Here is a 17,453-nt window from a genome sequence, read left to right as displayed (position 1 = left end):
AGTGTTTCAATTCTTCTAGTGATAAAACACAGTGAATGAGGTACAAGCAGATATACATTTTATCAAGTTCAAGGAAAAGGCAGATTTCTAGACCTTCCCCTACATTATTTTGTTATTTTAATATTTTAATTTTAAATTTATTTATTCAAATTCAAGTCAGTTAACATACAGTGTAGTATGGGTTTCAGGAGTAGAACCCAGTGATTTATCACTTGCATATAATCCACAGTGCTCATCTCAACAAGTGCCCTCCTTAATGCCCATCATCCATTTAGCCCACCCCCCACCCACCACCCTTCCAGCATCCCTCAGTTTGTTCTCTGTATTTAAGAGTCTCTTACAGTTTGCCTCCCTCTCTCTTTGTAACTTATTTTTCCTCTCCTTCCCCTATGGTCATCTGTTGTGTTTCTTAAATTCCACATATGAGTGAAATTATATGACATTATTGTATTCTATTTACTAGTACTGAAAGATTAGATTTGTTTATTTATTGAGAGAGAGACAGAGAGAGCACATGGGCTGAGGAGGGGAAGAGAGAGAGAGAGGAGAATCCTAAGCAGTCTCTGCATTGACAGTGAGGCTTGATCCCATGAACCTCGAGATCATGACCTGAGCTGAAATCAAGAGTCTGACACTTAACCAACTGAGCCACCCAGGTGCCCCCTGAAAGATTAGGTTTTGAAACGATTCGCAGTCATTTCCATCAGGAAAAAAATATATATCTAAGTTGAATTTTTTTTTTTTAACGTTTATTTATTTTTGAGACAGAGAGAGACAGAGCATGAATGGGGGAGGGTCAGAGAGAGGGAGACACAGAATCCAAAACAGGCTCCGGGCTCCGAGCTGTCAGCACAGAGCCCGACGCGGGGCTTGAACTCAGGACCGGGAGATCATGACCTGAGCCGAAGTCGGCCGCTTAACCGACTGAGCCACCCAGGGGCCCCAAGATGTATCTAAGTGAAATAACCCCTAGGACCAATTGGGCTCTCCTGATTCCAACACCAGTGCTCTTTCCCACCCAGTTACACACTAACCCGCCCACTTTCTCATGCAATTACGTTGTCCTCGTGCTCCTCATTCTCTTTATTCACCCCGGCCACAGGCAACATTTCTTGCAAATTTCATGGCCTCTGCTCTTGCCCAGATCTTGATCATCCTACATCTTGACTATTTCAAACGTAGTTTCCCCACTGAATTCTGTGCTTTCAAGCTCTTTCAATCCTTTAATTATCCTATGTAGTACAGCAAGATTTTTTTTCATTCAAATAGACTCTTTGCCTTTTGCAAAACTTCACAACAGCCTGGAGTTTGGAAATCACGTGGCAGGGGGGAAATAGTACAGGTGTGGACTTGAAGCAGACCTAGATATGATCCTTTGCCACTGGAACTGTGTAATTGTTATGGAACCTGGCCTGGATCCACCCAGCCGAAGAACCAAGCGGCACTCAGGGATCTCGGAAGGCAGGAGGTTTATTTCACAGCGGCGGGCTCAGAGAAGATCACTCTCCAGAGGTCTGAGTTCGTAAGCAGAGGGAACAATTTATAGTCTGTGACTTCCGCATTCCGCATTAGTAGTAATTTGGCCAGTGTGGCAAAAGGGGTAGGAAGAGGAACTGGGAAGGGGAGTCTTTGGGCAGGGACTGGAATTTCCCTATCAGTCCTGTCGGCCACCTTATAACAGATTTTTCCCTATCATAATCTCATCTGGAAAATAATGTGAGTCATATTTACCACGTAAGACTTCAGAAAGGATGAAATGAATGATCCATGTAAAGTGTGTAACTCAGTGGCTGGTATAAAGACGGCATTTTACACCTACTAGTTACTTCCTTTTCTCCCCACCCCGCCTCTTTAAAAGGTATATCCAGGGGCGCCTGGGTGGCTCAGTCGGTTGAGCGTCCGACTTCGGCTCAGGTCACGATCTCACGGTCCATGAGTTCGAGCCCCGAGTCAGGCTCTGGGCTGATGATGGCCCAGAGCCTGGAGCCTGCTTCCGATTCTGTGTCTCCCTCTCTCTCTGACCCTCCCCCGTTCATGCTCTGCCTCTCTCTGTCTCAAAAATAAATAAACGTTAAAAAAATATTAAAAAAAAAAAAAAAAGGTATATCCAGACTCTTATGTGCTGGTGAGTCATTGAAAGAACTCAAAAAAGCTCGGTCAAAATTCTGGAAGGGCCCTACCTACCAAATGCAGGTCAGTTCCCAATAGACTTTCACTGCTACGGTTGTTAGCAGTCGCTGGGAACTGAAAAGGACTGGCGAAAATGTAGTTATCGTAAACTGGTGAGGGACGCTGCCCTTTTTAGTCATTTTTATCAACTCTACCCTTCTCACTTCCATTTGGAAATGGAAATTTATCTCCCCTAAATAAGTATAAAAGTCTGATGAAAAAGCAGATACTGTTCCATGCTAGTCAGGAATATCTCTGGCCCTCTCAGTCTTCATGCTTGTATTAGTCTTGAGGGGTTAGGAGGATGAGCTCAGGAGCTAGAACATTCCTGCGCATCCAGTGAAAGCTTTCATTTTGATAACTGGACTTTTTAAAAAAATTTTTTTAAATGTTTATTTTTGCGAGAGAGAGACAGAGAGAGAGAGAGAGAGAGAGAGAGAGAGAGAGATGTGAGCGGGGGAGGGGCAGAGAGAAAGGGAGACTCAGAATCCAAAACAGGCTCCATGCTCTGAGCTGTCCGCACACAGCCCGACATGGGGCTCGAACCCATGAACCGCGAGGTCATGACCTGAGCTGAAGTTGGACACTCAACAGACTGAGCCACCCAGGCACCCCTGATCACTGGACTTTTCAATTAGCGTGAGTAACCATGAATTTATTTTTCTTTTTTTCTTCAGGGGTCTCCTTGCACCAGGTTACACGGAAACACATTATAATTCCACTGGAGGGGAGGTCACCACCAGCCCACAGATCATGGTAAAATAGAATATCCTAGATTCATTGTCAATCAGGGTATGACTCACACACCCAAAGGCAGTGTCATTGCCATACAAACAGGGAAAGTGAAAGCATTTACGACATTGGGGCCTTTTCCAGCAGTAGTAATTTCTTAATCGATCCTCCAATATTCGTACGGTTTGACAAGAACAAACGCATTTCTTGACCCATGGTCAAGACCCATGGTAACCCTTTCCAGCCTTCAGGGGCTCCTTCTAGGAGAGTAGGCAGGAGTCTCTCATCTTCATTAGAAGAGTGAAAAATTGAATACGTCTTGTGTCCTTTTTTTTTTTCCACTTCTTTTCTTTTCTTTTCTTTTCTTTTCTTTTCTTTTCTTTTCTTTTCTTTTCTTTTCTTTTCTTTCTTTCTTTCTTTCTTTCTTTCTTTCTTTCTTTCTTTCTCTTAGAGAGAGAGAGAGAGAGAGAGAGAGAGAACAGGGGGTAGGGGAAGAGGGAGAGAAAGAGAATCCCAAGCAGGCTCCATACTCAGTGCAGAGCCCAACATAGGGCTTGATCCCACAACCCTGGGATCATGGCCTGAGCCAAAATCAAGAGTCTGACACTCGACCAACTGAGGTACGCAGGCGCCCCTACATCTCATGATTTTAGTCAATGCCAATCACCTCACTGGATTGTATAGTCTCTTGATCTCAAGACTATTTCCTCAATGACAGAACTGTAGAATTCTGTTTTTTTGTAAATACTTTTTTTACTCTTAACTCCTATTTAGAGAAGGCAACTGTGTTAAGTAGTGTGAGGGGTATTTTATCATTTCCATCTTTTCTGAGCTCCATTTTACTTTTGGAAGGCTTTCACTCATTCTCCTCATAGTGATGGCACAGACATTTATGTGGGTCAATACTCATCGGTCCCAAAGCAGAAAGGTGTGCTTGATTAAAGTACATCCATATGGAAAAGTGCTACAGTTGGGCATTTTGCTCCAAATGGAAGCAGAGATGTCATACTAATGCAGTTAATCTGCTGAAACTTTTTGAATGAATCGAGAAACAACAACACAATCTGGAAAACCTATTCATTGGAAAGAGCTTGTAGGTGTCAGAAAAAATAATTAATGAGCAATCAGCCCAGGGAAAGGATATTGATGTTTTGGGGACTTGGGTTTTCAATTTTCATCTGCATGTTGTTTCTTCCAGACTGAATTCACCCCTGTTACCCTTTTTTCTGCAAGACTTAATATTTACACCAACATTTAACAAATGTTCTTTAAGCATTGGGCTAATTAACTAAATATTAAAGGTTTTAACCATCAAAAGCTTCTTAACCATTTTTTTTTTTTTGTATCTCTAAGTTGACTGTCGTTCAGCATAAAAGGATTTGAAAATATTATAGATCTTGTTGCCAGATTGCAAATTCAGATTTAGGAGTGGATCTAAGAACACACACACTTTCCTTTACAACACTCTTTTTTTTTCTTGTTTAGGATGACTGTTATTACCAAGGACATGTCATTAATGAGAAAGTTTCTGATGCCAGCATCAGCACGTGTAAGGGCCTAAGGTAAGGCTTCAAGAATGGTTTGTGTATATCTGCGGTGATGGGTGCGTGTGTGTGTGTGTTTTTTTTTTTAATTTTTTTTCAACGTTTTTTATTTATTTTTGGGACAGAGAGAGACAGAGCATGAACGGGGGAGGGGCAGAGAGAGAGGGAGACACAGAATCGGAAACAGGCACCAGGCTCCGAGCCATCAGCCCAGAGCCTGACGCGGGGCTCGAACTCACGGACCGCGAGATCGTGACCTGGCTGAAGTCGGACGCTTAACCCAGGCGCCCCGAGTGTGTGTGTTTTAATAAAGCTGAAGAATCTCAAATATAATGAATTGTATTGTAGTTAAGTATGAATCCTAAGGGCTCAAGAATTTTGAAATTTGAAGGAAACAGGTCTCTTTTTTTATTTTTATTTATTTATGTTTTCAATATAGGAAATTTATTGTCAAATTGGTTTCCATACAACACCCAGTGCTCATCCCAAAAGGTGCCCTCCTCAATACCCATCACCCACCCTCCCCTCCCTCCCACCCCCCCATCAACCCTCAGTTTGGAAACAGGTCTCTTGATAGTAGTTTGTAAATTACACATTTGAATTACTTGCAGAAGTGTGTTTGTTTGTCTGCTTTTTTCAAAATACAGGGTTTTGGTTTTTTTTTTGAGCTCGAATCCTTAGGAAACAGGAGCTCTTCTCCACCTTCTCTCTTTACTCTAAATTCCCTCTTCAGCTTGTCCTATCCAAGCCTATGACATCATTTTCTTCTGTAGGCATCTGTCTACAGTGAGATATTTCTTCTGATGCCCAGACTTGATTATCTAATTTCGTCTTCCATATCTCCACATCTCTTCCATATCTGGATAGCTTAATGAAATCTCAATCCTGATGAACCCCAAATCAAACTAATGATTTCCTCCCAAATCTGGTGTTCTTCCAGTGGTCCCTATGCCAGTGAATGGCATAATCAACCAACTTCTTGCCCAATCCAGAAACCTAGGTTCCTTGATGATTTCTTGCCTCTCAACTACCCACTTTGAATCCATTATCAAGCCCCATTGATTATACGTTCTAAATGTTCACTGAGATTATTCAATACATTCTCGTTCTATTGCCACATCCTACTCCAAGGTACCATGGTCCTTTATGCAGATCATTGCAACAAACCGTCTACTTCTCTCTTCACATCCAGTCTTGTCTTCTAATTCAATGTACACTTAATCCAGTCTCTTGCTATATATTCTTATGCTTTTTCTTCCTAGCAATTATCTGTAATTATGAATATTACATATAATATATGTACTTGTGGGTTAAATGTGACTCTTTGATCCACATCCATCTTCCTTGTTTGACTATAAGCTCCACACGAGGAGAAACCACAACTCTTTTCTTTCTTACTGTCTGCCCTTAATCCAATGACTAACGAATAATGGGAAAGCCCTAACTATTGGTGAAATGAATCTTAGCTTGGGGCTCCAGCAGGGATAATTGATAAGAAATTGATAATATTTGTTGATCAAGTGCTTTATATATTATGTCCTTCAATCCTTACAATCATTCTAATAGGTAGGTACTTTTCTCATTTTATAAAAGGAGAAACTGAGGCTGTGTGAGTCTAGGTAATTTTCCCATGGAATCAGAGCTAAAAAGTTATGGACCCAGATTTTTAATCCTTACTTATAGGACTCCAAAGTCTTAATTTGCAGGCACCTTTAGAGCAGACAAGGCTTGAGAATTGGAAGAACACTGGGTGAGAATCAGGAAATTTCCATTCTAGTGTCAGCTCTGACACAACAGGTGAGCTATGTGACATCACAATAGTCGCTTCTCTCCAACAGGCCCCATTTCCTCATAGAAAAAATAAGTCGAGGTCATCTCTAGGTGTATCTTCAGCTGCAATGTTACCCTATTTTCCGTGGCCGTGAGCTTGAAATTATACGGCGTTGGTAACTTTTTGCGATCTCTAAGTCTATAGTGCTTTCAAAAGCAGGAATATTTTTTAAGAAGCCTGGGTTCTCATGTTTTCCAGAGGCTACTTCAGTCAGGGAGATCAAAGGTACTTCATTGAACCTTTAAGCCCCACAAATCAGGATGCACAAGAACATGCACTCTTCAGATATGATCCTGAGGAAAAGAAGGCTAACAGCACCTGCGGGGTGGATGACATATTGTGGGTACACGGATCTCGGCAGAATGTGGTTCCACCTGCCACCAGTCTGGTGGTATGTATATTTTTATTTTTTATTTGCAGCGCTCTCATGTATCTCGTCCGGGTTGCCCCGTCTTCCAGTCTCAGTAGTTGCGATTAATGGAAACTCGATAGTCATTGTCGAACTAGTAGCCCTATAGTAGGCTCTAGAAACACTAACATCTTGTTGTACATTGATGATTTATTTAATAGGTATTTACGGATCGACTATTATGCATAAGGTTAAAATGCATAAGGTTAAAACCTATCGATGCGTAAGGTCAAAATGAAGTGTAAATATGATGCTTGCCCTCTAGGAAAAGACACCTTTGCCAACGCTACAACCCACAACAAGTCTAAAGTATTACTTTGACGTTAAATATCCTGCCGTCTTCGTGAATGAACTCATTCAACAGATTTCTTTCTTGGAGTGCTGCCATGGGTGCTGGGGATGTAGCAGTGAGCAAAAATAAACACAGGATGTGTCCAGAGGAATTTAGAATACTCTTACATGCATGAATTCATCTTCCGGTCGCAGAAGAAAAGTGACTATGGCTTGTTTGAAGCCACAGGTGGATCTAAAAGGTCACTGCCATAATTACTCTCCTTTCCTTCCGGAGACACTATATCTAATCGTGTCTTCTGTTTTCAGAATCCATTAAGCACGGGGCAGAGGTGGTCTGAATAAAAGAAAATCTCAATCCACTGGGTTTGATTTGAGTTCACTTTGCTGGGGGTTTAAATTCTACCCGTGATATGGTATCTAGGAACCCAGAGGAACCACTCCTAGAGACGAAGACTCAAGGATTATTTCCAGGTTTTGGCCTGAGCAAATGATGAATGGGAGTACTGTTAACTGAGGTGGGAGAATGAGGGAGAAGCAGATTTTGTCTGCAGTTTGGGAATCGGTGGTTGTAATTTTGACCACGTTAAGTTGTGGACATTCGAATGGATGCGTGAAGTAAGGAGTTAATTATAAGAGTCTGGCCTTTAGGGAAGAGGCCAAGACTGGAGATACACGTTTGATAGTAATTAGTGCAGGGTTCCCATTTAAGTAAGGCAGAACACGTAAAAAGCTACCGATGCCACATAATTTCAAGCTCATGGCAGTAGAATATAGTATAACATTGTGATTCCCTAGGAAGACTGCCTGGATAAAGCAAAGGGTTGAGCTTTAATGACAGCCTCTAATACTTAGTGGTCAAACAGAGGAGAGGGTTACAGGAGTTACAAACCCCAAATGGTTAGGGCCCCGCTTCCCTCCGTAACCTCACCTACCTTCTGCTCCCCACCCACCGATGACCTCCCCCATTATGTTCTGACAAACACAACCTTTTTTCTCTGTGCTTTCAACATGCCAATATCAATTCGCTTTAGAGTCTTGTTCACTTTTTTTTTTCCTCAGCTGGAATTATCTTCCAATGTGTCTTCCCTTTCCTGGTTTCTCATTTTCATTAATAATGTCTGCTGCACGACCAAGTCTTCAGAACTAACCATATATTCTGAAATAACTCCCTTGTCACTCAATATCCCATCACTCCATTTACTCCTTCGAGTAGCACTAAGATCACCACCTGATAGCCCTATGCCTGTCTACTGGGAGCTGCTTAAGCCCATGGGCCATGTCTGGTTCACTGCCTTATGCCTGGTGCCCCCAGCACTGGTGGTGGGGTTAGGTGCTAAATGAATGTGCTGCTCCTGTGGAGGGTGGGAGGGAAGTGCATAGCTCACTAGATGACGCCTGGAAGTCTTGCTCATGGAAGTTTATTTACCTGTTAAAAGACAAGCACTTCCTGAAATGCAACATGATAAACTTTGATAGTTTATCAGTTAGTATGAATAATGTATCTGCTACTTGTCAGTGGCAAAATCCACTATGAAATGTGTCTTTTGCTGTCGTGGTTTAGTGGAGAAAAGGGAACAGAAACTAGGGAAGCTTGGAATGTGGGAAAGAGATCCAGTTCTGCCTAAGGAGAAGCAAGCAGAGGGGCACCTGGGTGGCTCAGTTGGTTGAGCGTCCAATTTTCTGCTCAGGTCATGATCTCCTGATTCAGGAGTTCAAGCCCCGCCCTGCGTCAGGCTCTGTGCTGACAGCTCAGAGCCTGGAGCCTGCTTCAGATTTTGTCCCCTGTTCCCCCCCGCCCTGCCCCTCCTCTCTCTCTCTCTCTCTCAAAAATAAACATTTAAAAAATAAAAATAAAAGAGCAGACTAGGTGCCATGGTAGCTCTGGACATTGCACCATTGCTAAGGAAGGAGGTATTCACTGGGAGAGGAATGAAAGGCTACTTAAAAACAAAAACAACATGAATAAAACACTGGGAGGTTGCGGAAGTCAGAGTTTCTCTATTTCAGGGCAGGAGAGCGGGAAGAGTCCATGGTTCAAAAAAATCCAAAGACTTTGGTTTTAGTTCCAGCACACTTATTAGTTGTGCAGTCATTTAAATTCTGGCAAAATGAAGGGGTCAGACTAGAATATCACCGATATCCCTGCTAGTTCGGGTATTCTGAGCCTCTCATCATAGTTAATTCTGGCTGGTTAGAGTTCAAATGATAATGTTGTCTTTCTTCATTGCCAGATATCAACCCATCTCTTAGAAAATTACACATTTCAAAGAAAAGAATGACTTTTGCGGAGAATGATGTTGTCTCAGTAATTTTCCTTTTTATATTTATTATAGAAATCAAAAGACCGGAAGGGTCGGGAACGTAAGAAATACATAGAGTTTTATTTGGTCCTGGATAATGGTGAGGTAATTATACCAGATACCTATGTCTTTTCAAATCTCCTATATAAATTTATTGTGTGAAATATTAAATATATGGATCCGTTTTCAAAAGTCATGAATATGAGCTATTCCTTTTTTTGAATTATTCTGACCCTAGGAAATTTGACAATTAATTAGAGTGTTAGTGACTTCTCCTTTTCAGGAATGTACACCTGATATGATATGTATAAAGTGAATTTTTTGCACTTTATCCTTTATTTTTGTCTCCAAACTTAGCTTCCAATTAAGTTCCTTTGTTGTTTTGTCTTTCATTAAGCAGTTAAATCATTGGCAAGTTAGAATATATGCTCATCAGAAAGTGGTAAATGCATAGGACTCATGAATGGAATCTTCTGAAAAAAGGCACTTTTGGGGGGTAATATTCATTGTTCATATTCTTCTGCAAGAATTCATTTTCATATATTGGAAATCTAAGGTTCACATGTATGCTCCCACAAGGAGAAGTTTTATGCTATGATAATCTAAGTTAATTTGTTTAAGTCATAAAGCTTGGCCTCTAATTCTACTAAATTCATTTACCATTTACCATTCATATATATATTTGTAATGAATAGCATATTCCTTGCACTGAATCTGCACAGCTTATGAAACCATGATATTTAAGTGAACATACATTTGGGATAATTCCATAGAGACTTACACTGAGCTCCTACTGCAGGCGTAAAACATCATCTCTACTCCAAAAGTGCTTTAATTTAGCTAAAGCAGTAAGGAACCATTTTGCATCTTTTAACTGTTAACTTTCTTAACTGTTTGTTCATTATAACCACTGGTAAGTAAAATAACCCGAAGTTGCTTTTTTTCACCTTCTAATGATATTCATTTCTACCAATGCCCATATCTTGTCTCGTTTCTTGTTTGTTTGTTTGTAGTTTAAAAAGCACAATCAAGATCCAGAGGAAATAAGAAAGAGGGTGTTTGAAATGGCCAATTATGTCAATATGGTACGGTATATTTTATTAAGTGCAATTTCAACAATTTGTGAGGCGGTGCCATTGGGTTTTTCTACGAATGCTCTTGAAGCAGGGAAAGAAAGTCACCACTCCTGACTAACAATGCTTGATTGGCTCTTGAACTTTTGCTACTTAATTGAATATTAATATTACATGATAGAGATATTTCTCACCTACTTGCCACACTGTTCTCAGGTTGAAGAACGTATAAGAGATGATTTTGTTGAATTGTTTTTGTTTTTCTAAAGCCTGGGGAGACATCACTGACCAGCAAATCCCAACAGAAATCCAAATCTATGGAAGAACATGGAAAAACAAACAAAATCAGCTGAACGCTGTCACAGAGTTATTTCATTTAATCCTCAACACAACTCTGAGATATTTCTAAGCCTTAATATTATAGCTAAAGAATTAAATCCTGGGAAGCAAAGGAGCTTGCCTAAAATCACAAAGTTAGGAAACGGTAGACGTAAGATTTGAACTTAGATTGGTTGGATTTCCAAGTCCATTTCGATTGGAAAGATGTTGATCTTGGTCTGTTAGTGTCTTGTTAGTTAAACATCTAGTTAGTCTGCCTCCTTAGATGGGTGAGTCACTTTGTGGCAGCCTGCAAGTTCTCTAAGGATAGAGGAAAAAATGAAAGTGGATTCAATGACCAACATCATCTGGGTCTCGTCTTCTCACCACAAAGACTTCTCCCAAAGAACCCCAAGAATTGGCCATATTTACTGAGCATCTCCTTTGTAAATTTTTTTTAAACATTTATTTATTATTGAGAGACAGAGAGACACAGAGCATGAGCAGGGGAGGGGCCGAGAGACGGAGAGACACAGAATCCGAAGCAGGCTTCAGGCTCTGAGCTGTCAGCACAGAGCCCGACGCGGGGCTCGAACTCACAAACCGCGAGATCATGACCTGAGCCGAAGTCAGTCGCTCAACCGACTGAGCCACCCCGGCGCCCCACTGAGCATCTCCTTTGTGACAGGAACTTTTTGATGACAGAAATAAAGTGGGGAACAAAACTGACAAATATCCCTCCCTTCAAGGGAGTTTACATTCTTGTCCAAGACAAGCATAAAAATACCAAATAAAGAGTAGGTAGGATGGTGATTATAAATGCTATAAAAAAGTAAAGCAGGATAAAAAAGAGAGAGAGAGAGAGGCAGGTTCCTCTTGGGTGCTGTGTTAAATAGGGAAGCCTAAGTCCAAGATGTCCAAGGTGACATTTGAGTATGGAAAGGAAAGGAGAGAAGCATCTGACCCTAAGGGAGGGTGTGCAAGGCAGAGTGAGGTTCTGAGGACAGAACCCAGATTGTCCTATTTGAGGAACAGCGGGAGGGCCATTGTGGCTGTATGCGGTAAGCCACGGCAAGGGTGGGAGCAGATGACACGTGACAGGCAGTGGTGGCTGGAAACTGCAGGTCCTTATAGACCTATGTAAGGACTTTCTTATGCTGCATGGGTGAGGAAGACATTGGAGGACTGAGCTGAGGTGTAACATGTTCTGATGTGTGTCCTTAAAAAATCACCTTGGCCACCGCATTGAAAATAAACTGAAGGAAAGCAATTGGCAGAAATAAGACCCGATGGGGGATTGTTCCCTAATTCAAGGCAAGAGATGATGGTGGTTTGAGAAAAAGCAGTGATGGTGGATCTATTGAGACTAGCTGGTCTCTGAATACAGTCAACAGAGTATATGAGGTAGATGAGAGATGAGACGTGTAAGAAAAGGAAAAGATGAGGTGACATCGAGGATTTTGACCTGAGCAACTTGAAGAATGGGTAACGTATTGGCAATAGTGACTCAGAGGAACGATTAGCATTTCCATTTTGTACACATTCATTTTGAGATATCTTTTTGTATAAAGATTTCCAGGGGGACATCATTATGTTGTATACCTAAAATAAATACAATGTCATAGGTCAATTGGATTGACAAAAATATTGTTTCTTAGCGGAGGTGACAATGGGCAGTGGGTTGCTACTTTTTATTAACTGTTCTATGACTAAGTACTTTTTAAAAATACGTTCATGTTTCGTGTTACATTTTTATATTTAAAAATGAAAATATTGGAGCCCCTACATTTCAAAAATCAGAGAAAATACTAGGAAATTTCCCTGAGATCAGGGGTAGACATGTCCATATTGACAATGACCCCCACGTGTCTAGAACCTATGAGGTGCCACATTATATCATTGTATGTATGTGCCGATGGATCATTAAGGATTAAAGAGAAGATTCGTGGGTGAAAAAAGAAAAAAAGATATCCAGGTAAAAATGCTAGATATACAAGATTGTTTGAAGTTTTGAAGTCTGGGTGGAGAGATAAATCCAAAAGTCTTTTTTTTTTTTTCAAGTTTATTTATTTATTTATTTCGAGAGAGAGAGAGAGGGAACTCGCATGAGCAGGGGAGGGGCAGAGAAAAAGGGAGAGAGAGAGAATCCCAAGCAGGCTCCGTACGGTCAGTGAAGAGCCTGATGCAGGGCTTGAACTCATGAACCGTGAGGATATGACCTGAGCCAAAATCAAGAGTCGGACACTTAAATGACTGAGCCACCCAGGTGCCCCTCAGTGCTCAGAATGGCGTGAGACGTGGGTCAGCGAACTGTAGCCTGTGGGCCGTATCTGGCATGCTGCCTTTTTATAAAACGATTTTATTGAAACATGGCCACACCATTTGTTTACGCATTATCTATGGCTGCTTTCCTGCCACAGCGCCACTGGTGAGGAAGAGTTACAGCAGAGACCACGCAGCTTCAAAGCCCGAAGCAGTCTCTATCCGGACCTTTAAGGAATAAGCTTGCCAACCTTGGTGTAAGATAACCAAAGGAATGGTGTAGATAAGTAGAAAAGAGACCTAAGAACACATCCTTGAAGTGCTTCTTTGAGGAGAGGTCAGAGTACAGGAGAAACCGATAGAGACCAGGAAAGAGTAGGCAAAGAGCTTCAAGGAAAACCAGGGGATAGTGTTGTTCTGGAAGCCGCTTGAGACAAAAACCCATCAAAGGAAGAAATGATCAATGACGTTAGATGCTTCTGAGGACTGAGGATTGGCCATCGGATTTAATAGCGTAGAAGTTACCAGTCGCCTGGATGAAGCACAATTCTGTGGAGCGTTAGAGTACGGGCACGATTAGAGTGAGCCCAACGAGAATAGGAAGTGGAATTAGAGACAGCAGATACAGAAAATTCTCTTCAAAAATTTAGCTATAAATAGAAGCAGAGAAATGGTGCGTAAGTGACAGGGGGGGAAGGTCATAAAAAGATCCTCCCCACTGTGATGGGTCATTCTTTTTATGCTGATGGGAACGGATCCATGGAAGGCTAAGCAGAGACAATGCAAGGAGGTTGGAAGAATTGTTGAATCATCTCCTTGATCTGGGGAGAGATTGGAGGTCTAGCGCATGAGTAGAGAAGCTGGCCTTTGACTCACACAAGCAAGCATTCCTCTGTAGAGTAAAGAAGGTGAGCACAGGTTGTTGGAAGAGGTTTAGCTCAGTAGGTAGACAGTGGTGGGAGCCAGTCAAAGTTCTCTTCTGATTGCCTCTTTACTCTGAGTTTGGAAGCAAGGGCATCTGCTCAAAGTGAGGTTTCGATACTTTAAAAAAATTTTTTGTTAATGTTTATTCATTTTTGAGAGGAAGGCAGAGCGCAAGGAGGGAGGGACGGAGAGACAGGGAGACACAGAATCCGAAGCAGGCTCCAGGCTCTGAGCTGTCAGCAAAGCCTGACACGGGGCTCGAACCCATGAACCTCGAGATCATGACCTGAGCCGAAGTCGGAAGTTTCACCAACTGAGCCAACCAGGCACCCCAGATTTTGACTTTTCTTTTGATGGTTACTGCATTCCTCAATGCTTTTATGATTTTCCAAACGACTTAAAAACATTTCTTCAGGTTTCTCAGCACAAAGTTGACCCATGAGGAAGCCTGTCACCATGGGGTTTTTTTTTCTCCCCCAGCTTTATTGAGATAAAATTGGCATAGCACATTATGTGGGTTTAGCTGTTCAGTATGTTGGTTTGATATACTCATAACACTGCAAAATGATTTCCACCATAGGTTAGCGTCATATAATTACCATTGCTTTTTTGCGGTGAGAACATTTACGAATTACTGTCACCAATGTTAAAGTATATAATATGGTATTATTAACTATAAGTACCAAGCTGTACGTTAGATCTCCAGAGAGTGTTCATCTTATAACTGGAAGTTTGTACTCTTACCAACACTGTGCAGTTACATCAACTATAATAGCAATTTAAACTTTTGAGAGATATTGTCTCTTTAAACTTTTGAGAGATATTGTCTTATAAGGTTAATCGATTATTTCTAAAAGTTACCCTGTATGCATCATTGGTTATTTGGCTCATTCCAGGTTTAAGAATCAGAGGGCCACTTCATTGCGACTCACGGATGCAGAGCTTTTTCATATAGCACGCTCTTTCTCCAATGTCCAAACCAGCACTGAGTCACCCTTGCTAATTCTGGAATGTTCTGACTCAGGGAACAATGCAAAGCATTTGAGTCATTACGCTCACATTGAAGTCATGGTAGTGAACTACTAACTGAAAATTATAATCTGCCTTAAGGTGGCAAGCAAGAGAAGTTTATTTTAATAGGACTTTTGCTCTGAAAAACAGCAGTCTCCAGACCTGAAATACCTAAGGGTGTCTGCCTTGCCTGAGTATGGGGGTGCTAGCATCCGTGAAAAGAGGTGGTAACTTCCATTTCACAAGTATGTTTGGAAAGAAAGTTTTTACCGTGCTGGGAGAAATAGGTTTGAAAATCTAAAGTACATTGAAAATATTGAAAGATAACGTTACCACGTATGTCATTCCTTTGACATGTATTCTCTTTGGACAGCTTTATAAAAAGCTAAATACTCATGTGGCCTTAGTCGGTATGGAAATCTGGAATGACAAGGATAAAATAAAGATAACCCCAAATGCAAGCTTCACCTTGGAAAACTTTTCTAAATGGAGGGGAAGTGTCCTCCCAAGAAGAAAACGTCATGATATCGCTCAGTTAATCACGTATGTAGAGTTTTTCCCTTTTGTGTGTTAAATGGTATTTAGCGTAGAAAGTTACCAAAGCCTTGGCAAAGCAGGTGGTTTCTTGGGGTATAGGGTAAGAAGAAGTGGCTTACACAAAGGGGATAAAAGTTTAAAAAGTATTAGATCGAATCTTATGTTGAATATGCCCTAACTTTTGTTCTAAGTGTTTCTTTTTTTCTTTTTTAAAGAAAAGCTAACAATTTAAAAATGATTCATCAGAAGTCTGTTTTGATTGGGTATACAGAAAGGAAAGACAGGTTTAGATAATGGCAAGAGAAGTTTCAATTCAGTGTTTTAAAAGTCCTGACTAGCTTTAAGTATTAGTGAGGACAAACTTCTAGGATATAAAGAAAACTGCGTATCATATTCTTTTTTTTTAATTTTTTTTAACGTTTATTTATTTTTGAGACAGAGAGAGACAGAGCATGAACAGGGGAGGGGCAGAGAGAGAGGGAGACACAGAATCGGAAACAGGCTCCAGGCTCTGAGCTGTCGGCACAGAGCCCGACGTGGGGCTCGAACCCACGGACCGCGAGATCGTGACCTGAGCCGAAGTCGGATGCTTCACTGACCGAGCCACCCAGGCGCCCCTCATATTCTAATCCCACACCTCTCTACCATCCTGCTGAAGTGACTAATCAAAAACAGGGGCAAGGAGGAGAAATAAATCTAGTGACTATAAATTAACACAAAACCGCTGAGCATATGCCTCAAAAGAAATCGAGAAATTTCTTTTGAGGCATATGAATATCCCTGGAATAGTTTGCAGCTGGAATCAGATAGAAGGAAACAGCAATGAATAATTGAAAATCATTCAAGTGTTACTTCCTAAGAAAACAGTAGGTGTCATAGCACATAAGAGGACTAGGCCCTGTCAGAATTAATTAATATTCTGAATTGGTTATTTACTACACATGACACATCAACCCACAACTCCCTGACTTAAAATAAGTCTTCTTGACTTGCGTGTCTGGTTCCTTGCCTGATAAGGCTGGAGCACAGGGGCTGGTTGGTCATCTCTGTCTATATAACTTTCAAGTGGCTAACTTGGACTGCCTCCAGCATGGCAGCCTCAGGGGTCTGGACATCTTACAAGGTGATCAGTTTTCACCCAGAAGAAGCATTGTAAGAAGACCAAGAGAAAGCCTCAAGTCTTTTCATGAGCATACCTCAGAAATTATAGCGTCACTTCTGGTATATTCTGTTGGTCAAGAGCAAGTCGTAGATCTACCCATATTCAAGGGAAGGTACTACACAGGATAGGAATACTGCAAGCCTAGCTCATTGGGGGGTTATATCTGAAGAATAGCTGCCATAGTTCCTTAATTTTGAAAGGTGAGTTCCTTAAATTGTCAAGGGTTCACCGCAGGGTGAGCTCATTTTGTTTGGAGAAAGTTAGTATTTTTTTTCAAGGACTCACAGCTCATAGGTAGTAAGGTAATTCAACTCTTACCAGACTGCCTCCAGGGCCATGCTCAAATTATAGTAAACTCCCATACTTTGAACCAACAGGGTAGAGAGATAAAAATCACAGACAAGATGGCAAATGCATAGATAAAAAATGACAAGCCAACAGGAAGAGTAGATATCTTGTCTAGACTGGAATAAACAGGATAAAAGTACTAAAAAGATATGGTGGAAAGAAATAATTGCACTTTCATTCAAAAATTTACCTAATCGGGGCGCCTGGGTGGCTCAGTCGGTTAAGCGTCCCACTTCGGCTCAGGTCATGATCTCACGGTTCGTGGGTTCAACCCCCACATCCGTCTCTGTGCTGACAGCTCAGAGCCTGGAGCCTGTTTCAGATTCTGTGTCCTCCCCCTCTCTCTGCCCCACCCCTGCTTGTGCTCTGTCTCTCTCTGTCTGTCAAAAATGAATAAACATTAAAAAATTTTTTTAAAAAAGAAAAAAATTACCTAATAAATTAACAAAAGGTTGTGTCTATACCTAGGCATAACAAAGTAAGAACTTTGTGGTACAGCTATAATCTATCCACTAAAAAAGAGTAAATAGCTAACTCCA

General features: G+C 41.3%; 1 protein-coding gene across 8 annotated transcripts in view; it reads left to right on the top strand.

Annotated features, from left to right (window-relative positions):
• The window catches only part of ADAM28 (ADAM metallopeptidase domain 28), a 74,655-nt gene that overhangs the window by 12,939 nt on the left and 44,263 nt on the right, over positions 1-17,453 (top strand). For 6 of the 8 annotated variants that reach the window (XR_009259050.1, XR_009259054.1, XR_009259052.1 and 3 more), the window contains exons 4-9: positions 2,847-2,925; positions 4,387-4,463; positions 6,475-6,667; positions 9,313-9,384; positions 10,293-10,364; positions 15,241-15,410. Coding sequence is in view for 3 of the 8 variants with exons in the window: in XM_058720289.1 (XP_058576272.1) it covers positions 2,847-2,925; positions 4,387-4,463; positions 6,475-6,667; positions 9,313-9,384; positions 10,293-10,364; positions 15,241-15,410 (663 nt within the window). In the remaining 5 variants the exon portion in view is untranslated. The remainder of the gene's footprint in view (positions 1-2,846; positions 2,926-4,386; positions 4,464-6,474; positions 6,668-9,312; positions 9,385-10,292; positions 10,365-15,240; positions 15,411-17,453) is intronic. The other 2 variants (XM_058720290.1, XM_058720292.1) reach the window with 2 other exon arrangements.

This window comes from Neofelis nebulosa, chromosome 3, assembly GCF_028018385.1.
Source record: "Neofelis nebulosa isolate mNeoNeb1 chromosome 3, mNeoNeb1.pri, whole genome shotgun sequence".
NCBI classification, from domain to species: domain Eukaryota; kingdom Metazoa; phylum Chordata; class Mammalia; order Carnivora; family Felidae; genus Neofelis; species Neofelis nebulosa.
This window is presented reverse-complemented; position numbering and strand designations above follow the sequence as displayed.